The 12,936-nt window shown below is 43.3% G+C and overlaps 1 protein-coding gene across 5 annotated transcripts in view; it reads left to right on the forward strand.

Annotated features, from left to right (window-relative positions):
* Window positions 1-12,936, forward strand: part of VCAN (versican) — a 107,023-nt gene that overhangs the window by 39,042 nt on the left and 55,045 nt on the right. For 3 of the 5 annotated variants that reach the window (XM_070056398.2, XM_070056400.2, XM_089312988.1), the window contains exon 6: window positions 839-1,132. In XM_070056398.2, coding sequence (XP_069912499.2) covers window positions 839-1,132 — 294 coding nt within the window. Of the gene's footprint in view, window positions 1-838; window positions 1,133-7,434; window positions 10,387-12,936 lie in introns of all 5 variants that reach the window. The other 2 variants (XM_008261907.5, XM_070056399.2) reach the window with 1 other exon arrangement.

Here is a 12,936-nt window from a genome sequence, read left to right on the forward strand (position 1 = left end):
AAAAGGACACTCCTCCAGAGGCCCATGGCTGCGTGTGTGGGAGCTGATTCTGCCCCGTATCCCCTTGGTCCCCTGCTCCTGGTCAGCCTGCATGACCGTCATGGTAGCGTGAGACCAGGCCAGGGGGGCAGGGCATGGCATTCCAGAGAGCTGAACCTTCTCATCTCCAAGTTCTGGAAAGTTCCCTGGTTTCATTTGCTGACTTGCTGGGAGTTCTTCCGCCTTGATGGCGGTACTCTGTGAGGAGGGAAGTCTGGGAATTCCCATTTGTAGTTGGGATAAAATGAGATGAGCTTGGTGGCAGGTGCATACAGTTCTTCCTTACCAGCTTGTGGTGGTACCAAGAACATCACAGGGTCTTTTATAAAAGAGAAAATCCACTTCCTGGATAGAAATCCAGGCAGTCACTTGGTTAGAGTGCTTTACAGAATTTCCTGTAACTTCATTATGAAATGATATGGGAATGCAGGTAGCTAAGTAGGTGGCACCTGAAATTTTGAAATTCGTGAATATTTTTTTTCCACATTGTACATGTTCCATGAAGTCAAAGACTACCTCCCCACCACGTGCTTGGATTTCAAGATCTTTTTTGCACCAAAAGAACCTTATCTTTTAAATCATTTCCATGAGCTTTTTGAATTACCCTCACACATATGTATGCATATGTATGTGTGCATGTATATAGATGTGCAAATGGACATATGGACCTTTTATGATGTGCAATTATCTGTTGATAATAACTCTCACAAGAGTAAGTAATTATCATCCAAACTATTATCCAAACAAGAATGCATGGCTCGGCGCACTCACGGTGTTTTTCTCCTTTTTCTCATTCCAGGTGACGTGTTTCACATCACTGCTCCCCAAAAATTCACCTATGAGGAGGCAGACGCAGAGTGTAAGCACCAGGACGCCAGGCTGGCGACGGTGGGGGAGCTGCAGGCGGCCTGGAGGAACGGCTTTGACCAGTGCGATTATGGGTGGCTCTTGGATGCCAGCGTGCGCCACCCTGTGACTGTGGCCAGGGCGCAGTGTGGAGGTGGTCTACTTGGGGTGAGAACCCTGTATCGTTTTGAGAACCAGACAGGCTTCCCTCCCCCTGATAGCAGATTTGATGCCTACTGCTTTAAACGTAAGTGTTTAATTCCTTTTTTAAAATTATACATTAAGAAACCAAATGCTTGAAAGGCATGCTCTGATGTTTAGCCATTGGAATGCATTCTGTGTCTTGCAGTATGTGCATGGGATGGAGACGGTCCAGTAGCTTGCAAAAGCTGGTACTCTGAACAGCAGGGATATGGTTCAAACTGCAGGAAATTTGATGAATGAATTTTTAGAGAGCATGACAGAATATCAGGTGAAGGTCTTAACTGTGCCCGGTTGCACCCAGAATCATAGAACATATTTCTGAGTAGTTCTTTGAATGTTGTCCTTGAATGCAATTGATTTTGGGGACTGTGAAGCCAAAGCTGACTGTGGCTGAGTTAAACCCCTGAATTCTGTTTATTTTGTTTTTGGGAGAGAATTTAAAGTTCAGTAATTGCAGGTGAGTACTTCGAGCTGACATTGATAATCACAGTGTTCTTTTCATACAAAAACTGAAAGTGCTATAAACAAAAATACCCACCTATCTCGCTGTATTTCAAGTAACGAAAATAGGTACCTCCTGCTGAGTAGCTCAGTATTGATAATTGAAGTGCAGTTGTAGCATATAAAATAGATGAGCTAGTTTCAGTTAGGTTTGCTACTGAATATGACTTTTACAAAATATTTCCCAATGTTAATGATATAACTTTTTATTTTCAAGTGTCTTTATCTTAGTAACATTAGGCACATGATGAGATAGTATCGTAAATTGCTTAATTAAACAGCAATTCATTTAGTCTCTTTGTAAAATGTACAGTAGGGTCTACATTGTGCTGGCTAACCAGTTATCTCCCAGAATTTTGGGGGACCTTCTGTGTGTTCAAGACTAAGTTATGTTATTTTGAAAAGTAGTAAACCTTTTTACTAAGTTTCCAGTGTATGGAAATAGATAATTAAAATGAGTAGAAAGCACCCTCGTTTATTATGTAAAGTGAAATACAGGGATTTTATCATCAGAAAAAGACACGAGCTGTGACGTGTAAGCGGTCAGCATTAGAACTGAGGTGAGTGGATGGAAAGGCTTGATTCTTGCACTTGTGTCTTCCAGCGCACGTACCTCAGCTGACCCTCCACGCTGGGTGTCAAACCACGTGTTGTACATCAGCTTGATTCAAGCTGGCTGAGCCGCAAGTGGTCACAGAACTATTAACTTTCGTTCTCAGGCCCTAAAACAACAGAGAAAGTCTTCCTTAGTCATTTTCAGGAAAACAAGCAACGGCAAGAACAAAAGCCTTGCCCTCAAAGTAGGCAGGTAGACATTCCTTTAAGCCCAATTCTCGCAATAGTGATTTTCAAATTCCGGCTTAAAGCTCAGTTTTATATATGGAGTGACAGAGGAGACCAGATTGACACGGGGGTGGCGTGGGGTGGGGTTGAGAGGTTAAATTAGGGAAGGAAGACACTAACCTAACTACCTTAGTGGTTAATGTTTTTTTCAATAACTGGCACCAGAAAACTTAAAGATTTTTTTTGTCTCTGCAAGGATAAAATTTTTCTCTGCAAGGGTTAAAACAAGTCAGTCTTTAGCCTCAACGAGAGCTAGTTAAGAATTTCATCCTGATGTGTTTATCAATTGTTTATTTAAATACACTGACACAAATGCATGAAATAAAGTACTTAGATTTAAGTAAAATAACTACCTACTAAAAATTTTTGTAAAACGCAAAAAAGTTTGAAGGTTTAGGCTTATCTGCTTGTCTCTAATTCATTTAAATATGTATACCTGGGAAATACAATGGATTAATATTTCCCCACTTAAGCTTGAGTCTAGATTTCTGCTATTTATTTATTTCCTACCAAAGACTCTATTATACTGAGAATTCACTCAGCAAATACACTGTTAAGAGGTTTAGTCAGGGGCCTGCATCTGTGACGTACTGGATTAAGCTGCCAGTTTCCGTCCCTTATCGGAGTGCTGGTTTGAGTCCCAGCTGCTCCATCTGTGATCCAGTTCCCCGCCAATGACCCCGAGAAGACAGCAGAAGATGGCCCGAGTCCTTGGGCCCTTGGCACCCGTCTGGGAGAGCAGGATGGAGTTCCTGGCTGATGACTTCAGCCTGGCCCAGATCTTGCTGTTGCAGCCATTTGGGAAGCAAACCAGCAGATGGAAGGTTTCATTCTATCTGTCTCTCCCTCTCTGTCTCTCTACCTTTCAATCAAATCAGTCTTAGAAAAGAAGAAAGGTTAGCCAATAATGAAGGATTCCCCATGTCACACACAATGCCAAGAGATTCCCCGAGTTTCTCGTTGATTTTACTAGGGTTCCCTTAATACGTATTTTTAAAGGATTTGAAAAATGTTCTCAAAATGAATTGACTGGTGTCTGCTTTTCTCACATAGCCGAGTGGTGACTAACTTCTGGAGGGTGTCCTTTTTAAGAGTTGTGGTCTAAGCTCATTCCCAAAGGGGTTTCAGAGGTGTACAGCTGGGTGGTAAAGTAGAGGAATTTGAGAAGATAGCCATATTTTTCTTGTTTACCAAATATAGAAAGTGATTTTTAAAGCCACTTGGTGAATGGACAATGCCAAATCTTACTTTGTTAGAATTCCCTTTCCTTATAAAGTCACTGTCGAGAACCGATGCCTGGTAATAAAGACAACTAGAATCTGTTCTTGTCAAATGGGCCTGAAGAACAGATCAACTAAGATCTGTGAAGTAACCTTTGCGGGTGTATTTTCCCTTGATTCAACGACATTGTGCACTTTTTATTTTTCTTTTCCTCATTAAGCAAGTTCTGTGAATGTTAGAGTTATTCAGCACTTTGAAAGGTCACCCCATACCCCCAAATTGAAGTGAATTAAAACCATTCCAGACTCAAGACAATCTCACTAAATGTTCACCAGGAGAGGGAAATAGGACTAGCACTGGCAGCTGGATTTCCTAGTGAGGGCCATCGCGCTAGACTTTGAACCCCACTTTTCCACATCTAAATGACAGCCATTTCAGTTGTCCAGCACAGCTGTTTAGTTGTCCCTCCACACCTTCTCCGACTGAAACAGTTCCCTTGTTCATGAAATTCCAATCTCATCTATGTGATCCTGTGTTGAACAGTCACTGTTTGTTGTGTACCTGTGTTTGATGAAATTTGCAACTAGAAGTGGTGGTGCGGGGAAGGCTAAAGTACTTGCCACCACTTCCCATGCTAGCTTGTGTATTTGTTCCCTTTGCAATTGGCCTGACTTCCCAAGCTATCGTCAGTCCATTATCTTTTTTGTGTCCTAGATCACAAACTGACCTTTTGTGCCAAAACGAATCCTTCCTCATTGATATTTCAAAGGTGTTTCCTGCCTGTTGAATTTGAATCTGTTAGCATTCAATCACTCATAAAACTTGGAAAAGGTCAAATTCAAGTTCAGTTCCCAAAAGTGTGAACCCAGAATCAACCTCTTAGATAGCTGCCCTAGTTGCAACTTCTTCCCATGTTGATACTTATTTTTGTATATCAAATTTGATATAGAAGAACCAATTTAAATTAGTCACTGCTCCATAATGTAGACAGTATGGGTATGAGCTAAATCCACTGTCATGCTGCTAAAAGGGGTTTTATTTTATTAGGAAAATCTGCCGCATGTCTCCCAACAGCAGCATGGAGGAGATAGTTGACAGGACATAAAATGCCATAAGTACAGTGATGCAAAACATCTGTGTGGCAAACAGCTGCAAAGGTTGGAAGGGAAATTTTGTGGGAAAAGCAGCAATGCTGATTTTTGTTGGCTTCCTCATTAATGAAGCTGAAGGAACACTGGTAGTTTTCCAGGACCAAGATTTCTCCGTGTGACTGCACCTTCTGGAAGGACACTCTCCGAATGAGCCGGAGTTGTGTTTGCATTTCTGTAATAGATCATTAGCATGGCGGTGCGTATTCCTAGGACAACTCTCTGTGGATATTTGTGCTTGTTGAAATGATTTCCTTTTTTGGAAAGGCTGAAACAAATGGCACAGATGATGAGATGCAAGGAGTTATGATGGAAATCAGCTGTTAGGTTGACGAAACACCGCCCAAACCCAAAGGAAGTCTGAGGTTTGCCATTCCAAGTAGGAGAATTAATTAACTTAATTATAAGCAGATTTTTAAAACAGGGCTCCAAAATTACTGAGAACCCTTGTTTCTGAAAAGAAAGTCACAAAAATCCTCATCTTGTGAGTGGACTCTGAGATTGCTGTCACTTTTTTGGGCAGGGGGACAAGGAAGGTTAGAGCAGAGTGTGCAGCGACAAACGACAGTGACTTATGCTTGTTCGGCTTTTAAAGCCTGAGCCCATTTTTCAAACACTCTCAAAATATGATTTCCCTGGCTTTGCAGAGAGTTGGTAACAGAGAGCTTGGGCTGGAAACTGGGAGAAGTGGATTCACAGCCTCTTTGTCCCTCATGCAAACTCACCTCCTTTTAAGCTAATTCCATCAACCGTGGAAACACTCAGAGGGAAAAAGTAAAAATAGCTTTTTTGTTGTTATTAGTAATAATATGATTAAGTTTTCTCTGATATGCAATCTGCTAAGAGTTCATATTATGTTTCCATGGGAACTTGGTCCGTATGTATTTTTTACTATTTCCCCAAAGAATTTGGTTAGAGGACAAACATGAAATTTGGCCGTTAAATGAGGTAACGGTTATGGAATTTCAGAGGATAGAGAATTGAATTAAAAGAAATAGTCATCCACATTTTGGGTCCATAAGTTGTTCATGTCAATCAAAATTGACCAATGCTTCTTGTTGGAAATGTGTGCAGAAAAGACTTCTCTTAAAAGGGGCAGAGAAATGTTATGTAGCTTGGCTGTTCAAGACGACACCTCTTTGTTTTTGCTGTAGTTTTGTTTTAATATAAAGAGACAAGTGGTGGCAGGTTTTCAAGGATATGTAGATGTACTAAAGTGGCCACCATGTTTGCACTGTAAAGTTGATGAACCTGGGCTGTACCATGGTCTGGGAATGACAACAGCTACGAAGAGCTTAATGCAGACAAACGAGGCGTGATCTATTCTCATCCCCTTCCGGTTTCTGGCCCAGTGACCTCCCGTTGTTGTTTTTCAAGGGCTCCTGTTTGGGGACAGCAAGAAGAAAGTCGCAAGGTGCTGGAGATCCTGCGTGCAGTAGAACCCTTGTCAGGAGGACAGCATTGCCCACAGAGCTAGCTTTCAGCCCCAGCAGGCATAGCAGGAAACCGACCACAGGTGTCCTCAACAGTTCCTTCTCAAGTCAGCCACAACTAGTTTTTTATTTTCTAAAATACTCATTTTCTTCAAAAAAAAAAAAAAAAAATCCCAGTCTCTGCAGTAGGCTGCTGTGTTTTCTTGTGTCCGGGAGGAATCTTGTTTACAACACTGGAACTTTTATAAACAATTTAAATTTCTTTAAACAGGCCAGGCCATTCTCTGTAAATTTCGAGGCATTATAACGTAGCATTTTATGATGACAGGTTACTCGAGATAGCTGAGCCCATTCTTTCTGTTGCTCTGGGTTGTTCCCAGTGATTTGTAATTACAGACCTAAAATACAGCCTGTGGGTACCTGACTTCCTGTACATTTGTGTTCCATGCTAAAGTAAGCCTGGAACCAAAGCCCCTCCGAAGTCCCTGGTGTGCAGAACATAGAGCCGGTGTAGAGATCCCACAAGTAGCACCCAGCCTCTGCCAGACTTCTCCCGGAGGCTCCAGTCTCCTCCACAGAGGTGAAGTTGAAAGGAAGATGAAACCAATGGCCCGCACCAGGAAGGAAGGGACGAATGGTACCAAGAGTTTTCCTGAGCAGTCTCATGGTGTATATGTAACTCGGCCCCACTCGCTGTGGCTTTTTTGTTGTCTTCTAATCTTCAGCATTCCCTCCTCCCTGAGATGGACACTCTACAGCTTGAGAGAGGGACAGAGTACGTGGAAAGAGCTACAAGCAGGGTACCTAACAGTAGCTTCCTACGAGGCTGCAGGTTGCTGTTGTAGATTCTGATAAACTCTTGGCTATACCCAAACTCTGCATTTGTGCTTTTTTTTTTTAAAGTGATTTCTCCTTACATTAAACTATCTGGTGTTTATTTTCCTTATCTGAGAAGAATCATTCATGTCTGTGGGTAAAAACAGTGATAACCTCACCAGAGGAGACAACTCATCAATTTGTGACTACTGAGTGTTCAGTGCTCCGTCTTTGGGTTAGTTTCAATGTAACTTTTAGCCTCGTCTCCATCACAAAACACTTTGAAGTCATTCCAAAATACACAGAAGCACTGACCAAACACGGGGCATACTATTTTTTTGTTAGTGAATTCTCTAATCAACTCTTTGAAATTATTTTTCTAGCTAAACCGAATATATCAGAGGCCACAACCATCGAATTGAACATCCTCGCAGAGACCACATCACCCAGTTTATCCAAAGAACCACAAATAGTGCCCAAGAGAACCACACCAATCATCCCTTTAGTCACCGAGTTACCTATCCTTACAACAAAGTCCCCTCCTGTGGGAAGAGTAGTCAATGTTGAACAGAAATCCACAGCCCCACCTCAGGCTGTACCAGACAGATTATCCACAGGGCCACCCACACCTGGTGGGGGTACCAGGGAGCCCTGGGAAATGGACTACTACTCACCTTCTGCTTCAGGACCACTTGGAAAGCCAGAGCTGTCTGACACGGAGGAAGAAGTGTTGCAGGGTACACATGCCATCCCCCATCATGCTACAGATTCGTGGGATGGTACCCTGGAAGACACACAAACACAGCAATCAGTCACACAGAGTGAACAAATAGAAGTGGGCCCCTTAGTAACATCTACGGAAATCTCAAAGCACGCTCCTGCCAAGGAGTTCTCTGTAAGCGAAACACCTTTTGTATCTACAAGAATGACCTTGGGATCCAAAACCGAGAAGAAAACAGAAGGCACTCTTTCTGAATCCATGACCACAAGTCACGATGGATTCACCTTGGGCAAAGACAATGGTGAAGACGGAGCACTCACAGCCAGGCCTGCCCAGAGCACCTTGGTCTTGAGCCCAATACCCGAAGTCGTTACAGTGTCAAAGATTTCGGAAGGCACCAGCCGCTCTCAGTTCCAGGACTTGGAGTCAGTCTCAGCCTCTACAGCTGTGCCCGACAGTGACAGACCGTCCACGGACAACTGCAGGGGGAAGCCCACTGATGATGTTGGCCAGTATGTGTCCGCTACACCCTTCCCATCAGTAGAATTATTCCCTTACTCCGGTGATAAAACAGTAGAGGAAATCCTCCCAGGGATGTATCTTCCCTCACAACCGGAAATGACCCAAGGAAGAGAAAGAACGCAAACGCCAAGCCCCGAGAGAACAGTGGCTTACACAGGTGATGGCGTACGAGAAGGAGAGATCAGCAAAGCTCCAGGTATGGGAGCAGCAGAGGAAGAAGGTGGTTTCTCAGGAATGAAGCTCTCCACGGCTTCCTCAGAGCAAATTCCTTTTACGGAGTCTTCCGTGACAACGACCAGATCTTTTGGTGCCCCACCATCGACAACCCCGTCCAGTGTGGCGCCGACAGAAGCGAGAGACGGGGAGGAAGAGTCCACGCAAACTGTGACTGGATTGGAAGCAGATGGCTCTCAGGTTCTCACGAAGCATGATGTAGACAGCACAGCGGTGCGTTTGACCGGCAGTACTTTCAACGTGGAGGTGGTCACGGTGTCCAAATGGCCCTGGGATGAGGACAACGCAACATCGCAGCCTGGAGAGTCCACAGAACACGCCGGCTCTCCGGAGGGGCCGCCTGCTTTCCCAACCACGGTGGGAGTAAACGGGAAAGAGGAAGAAGCCCCAAGTCTCACTGAAGACAGAGACGAATTCACTCCTGTTCTGGATAGTACTCAAAAGCCGTTAGAAAAGGTTACTGGGGAAGATGCTGCCGATCATGGGAAATTCACAGTGAGATTTTGGCCAACGACATCAACTGGTCTTACAAAGTCAACTTTGACGGATTCTGCAACCACAGAAAGAATTCCACCTATGACAAGCACAGAGGGCCGAGTTGTTTATGCAACTGTGGAAGGAAGCGCTCTGGATGAAGGAGAAGATGTGGACGTGTCTAAGCGGGTGTCCACTGTCTCCCATTTTGCACGCACTTCAGATGGGCGAGGATTGGCATTTGTTAATTATAGTAGCACCCAGGAGCCTACCACTTATGTAGACACTGCCCATACCATTCCTCTTTCTGTAATTCCTGAGACAGAGTGGGGAGAGTTAGTACCTTCTGTTCCATCAGAAGATGAAGTTCTAGGTCAGCCCTCTCAAGACATCAGTGTCATTGATCAGACTCACCTTGAAGCAACTGTGTCTCCTGAAACCATGCGAACCACAACAGAAATCACACAGCGGACCACTCGGGAAGAACAGACTACAGGGAAACAAGTTCCCGCCCTCAGGTCTACCGCAGGCACACCTGTGTCAACAGCAACCTTGTGGGATGAACAAGAAGGTGATGGATCCACATATACAACCTCTGAAGACAGATTGGTGACAAGTTTTGGGAGAGTCCCGATTTTAGAAACAACTTCGGTTGGGAAACTTGAGCACGATGTGTCTTACCCACCTGGTGCCGTCACTGAGCACAAAGCAGAAACAGAGGAAGTGGCAACCCTGACACCAAGGACCAGGCCAGAAGTGTCTGCAAGTCCAGGGCCTGAGCAAAAGTACGAAATAGAAGGTAGTAGTCCACCAGAATTTGAATCACCTTTGAGTCCCTTTAGCACTAGTGTTTCCCAGTTTATGGAGGAAACCACTACTAAGAAAAGGGAGGACATATCCGTGGATTATGTTGATCTAGGCTCAGGATTATTTGAAAAGCCCAAAGCCACAGAGCTTCCAGAATTGTTGACCATTAAAACCATGGTTCCGAGTGACATCGCTGCTACAGTTGGTTCAGTAGACGGACCTCCATCGACCGCAACAGCCAAGCCATCGTCAGCACCCACGGAGAGACCGCCTCTCGTCGACAGGGAGCCCGGTGAAGAGGCGACCAGGGAGGTGGTGCTCATCGGAGAGTCTACATCTCACGTTCTCCCCACTACCCGTGAGGATATTGTGGCCAAGGAAACAGAAACCGATATTGATAGAGAGTATTTCACCACGTCCAGTGCTCCTTCTGCCACACAGCCAACAAGACCACCCACTGTGGAAGGCAAAGAGGCCTCCAGACCTCAGGCGCTTTCCACTCCACAACCCCCGCCGGGGACAAAATTCCACCCTGACATAAATGTTTATATTATAGAGGTCAGAGAAAATAAGACAGGTAAGTCTCTGCTTTCTAGCCATGGCATTCCAGGCAATCGGCATTTTATCTTGAAAGTTACTTTGGGGGAGGAAAAAAATGAACCTACCCAATGCTACCATTAGAAGATAACCTGGAGTGTGAAAAATAAAAGTTGTAGCTTCATAAATTTTTACAAGAATTGGAAGACCATGTAAACAATTTGGAAGAATGTTAGATACGATGTTGTGTTGAAAGTCATAAGAAGCCCTGCTTTGTCATCTAATATAACCAAATCATCACTGTTACATCAATTCTGAACATGCAAAACCAAGTATTTTAATTTCAGTGTCTGTCCATACATCACTACTCAAGTGTAGCACTAGACTGTGTTAACATTCCATTGGTCTTTAACTATTAACCCTTAGTACTTGCAATGTGGACTGTAAAACAGTTGTGTGTATCCCTAGGGTTGACAGAAAGACATCTAAAGGTTTGCTTTGGTTTCTCTCTTCCAGGATTTTGTAGATTTATTACAGGACCTGTGGAGTGTGCAATAGGTGTATCGGTTAACTGTTATTTTAATGCAAATTCTGTGTATTTTCAGGCTGTTGCTTTGGGGGTATTTTAATGGGGCGTAACTCTTTAGAAGTAAAACAGTCTAGCTTAGTTCTAGGCATTGCTATAATTTATTGCATCAAATTTAATTGCAGAAAGTGGCTACATAAGCTCTATGCTTGTTTTTTAAAAGCAAAAACACAGGCTGTAGCGTTTTTTCTTTTATTACTTAATTGTCTTATCTATGGGGATATTTGAGCTCTGGGAGGCGTCTTAAAAATTGTCTCTCTCCTTTGGTTAACGTTTGCCATAGTTTTTATCAAGCGTGACTTATTTTGCCTGAAAGTGAGACCACATCATCTTTCAAATCTGGTAGGCTGAGTTGAGAATGCCTAGCACATCTGCGTCAGTAGATGGAGTCAGGCTTTTTGGTTTTGAGGTTAACTGTGGGACTTTCATATAAGAATTAAATGAATGAATATTCACTTTTCTTTGACCTGACTCTGAGAAGCTAGACTAGGAGAATATTTTTCTATTAGGGGTTCTCGCTCTCTCTTACTATCAATATCTTCCCATCAGGATATCATTTTTCCAAAGAGTGCTAATACCTTCATGAGTGTCCTCAGGTGCACACCAGTTCACAGCAAACAGGTGGCTGTCTTGTGAAGTCAGTTGGCATCCAGTGCTGGAGGGGCATGCGTCGTGGCTTCTCTACTGTCCAGAATGTTCTCAGTGTTAAATCTTTGGTGTGGCAGTGAATGATAGAGACCACATCTCCGGAGTCCTGAAATTTATCTCCACTTCCTAATACAGTTGAAAGCGGCCAGGATTGGAGCATGATTTTTTTTTTTTTAGGAAACCATAATGTATTTCCTCTCTTCTACATTACTTTTCTGTCTCTCAAAACTGGAGTGGGAAAGAGAACAAGAGTTGCCAAGAAGTAGGAGTGAGAAGAAGCTATTAGCAGGCTTGGAAAGAAGACAGGAAGGTAAAACTTAAAAAGAAAAAAAAAAAGTAAAGAGAAGCAAAACAATAATTTGAGGATTAAAAAATACTTGAGCAATTAACTATGCAGAAATATTTCTCAATTTCTGCTACTGTTGTTAGTGTAGAGACTGCATTTAATGGAATACTGTAAAACACAATAAAAATGCTCTACATTGAAAAACTCTTCTGAATGGGAAATTGGGAGTTTAGGTTGGGGTGGCTGAATTACAGCATGGAAAAAGTCCCTCTCCCCAGCAGAATGGGCAGCCCTCAGGAAGAAAAGAGCTAAGTTTATAAAGGGCTACTCACACTGGAGAGAGGGCACCCCCTAACCCGTAAACTGCCCATACAAAGATGCATGCTCGTATGTGCGTTGTGGCCTTAATTCAGCTGGACTTCTGGGACATGCATGGGTGTTTCTTCTTGCTTCTTTTAGAACATGAACCCGTGGTCTGCCTTCGGCCTGATTTTGTTTTGAGTTGATAATAACAGGTCAGGAGGCTGTGGGATACTTGGTGGCCCTCGGTAGGTAAGATTCCAGTGTGTGTGTTGGGGCATGTGCCTGCGGAGTAATTATCTCGCCCTCTCTGTCTGTGCTCTCTGTGGACTGTTCTATATACGCGTTCTCCCTGAGACTGAAAGCAGTTATTATCTTTACGACCACGGCATTTACTCAGATTCAGCTGCTTACTTATCCTAATTTTATTTGTTTTCTTTGAGAAATTTAATTTTCCAACATTTTGAACTTTGGCAAAGGTAAACCCTATAGCAGATGTTCAATTAATGAGTTCGAAGGCAGGTGTATACATTAACAAGGGAAAGTGCCCATGTGCCTGGAAAACCAACCTTTTTTTTCTTGCATCAAGGCAAGATTTTCCAGACTGGAAAATCCTACACGCATGTGTGAACTCGTGTAAATCTATTCACAAAAATAGAATTAGCCTTTACATATATTGTGTATTGAAGTAAGCAAAACTACCACCCATGCTACACTAAAACAAGGTATTCATAATTTTTTGCTGTCCTCAGCAAGTCATATAAATCTTG

The sequence above is a fragment of the Oryctolagus cuniculus genome, chromosome 14 (assembly GCF_051225735.1).
Source record: "Oryctolagus cuniculus isolate XC-2025 breed Fujian yellow rabbit chromosome 14, ASM5122573v1, whole genome shotgun sequence".
NCBI lineage: Eukaryota > Metazoa > Chordata > Mammalia > Lagomorpha > Leporidae > Oryctolagus > Oryctolagus cuniculus.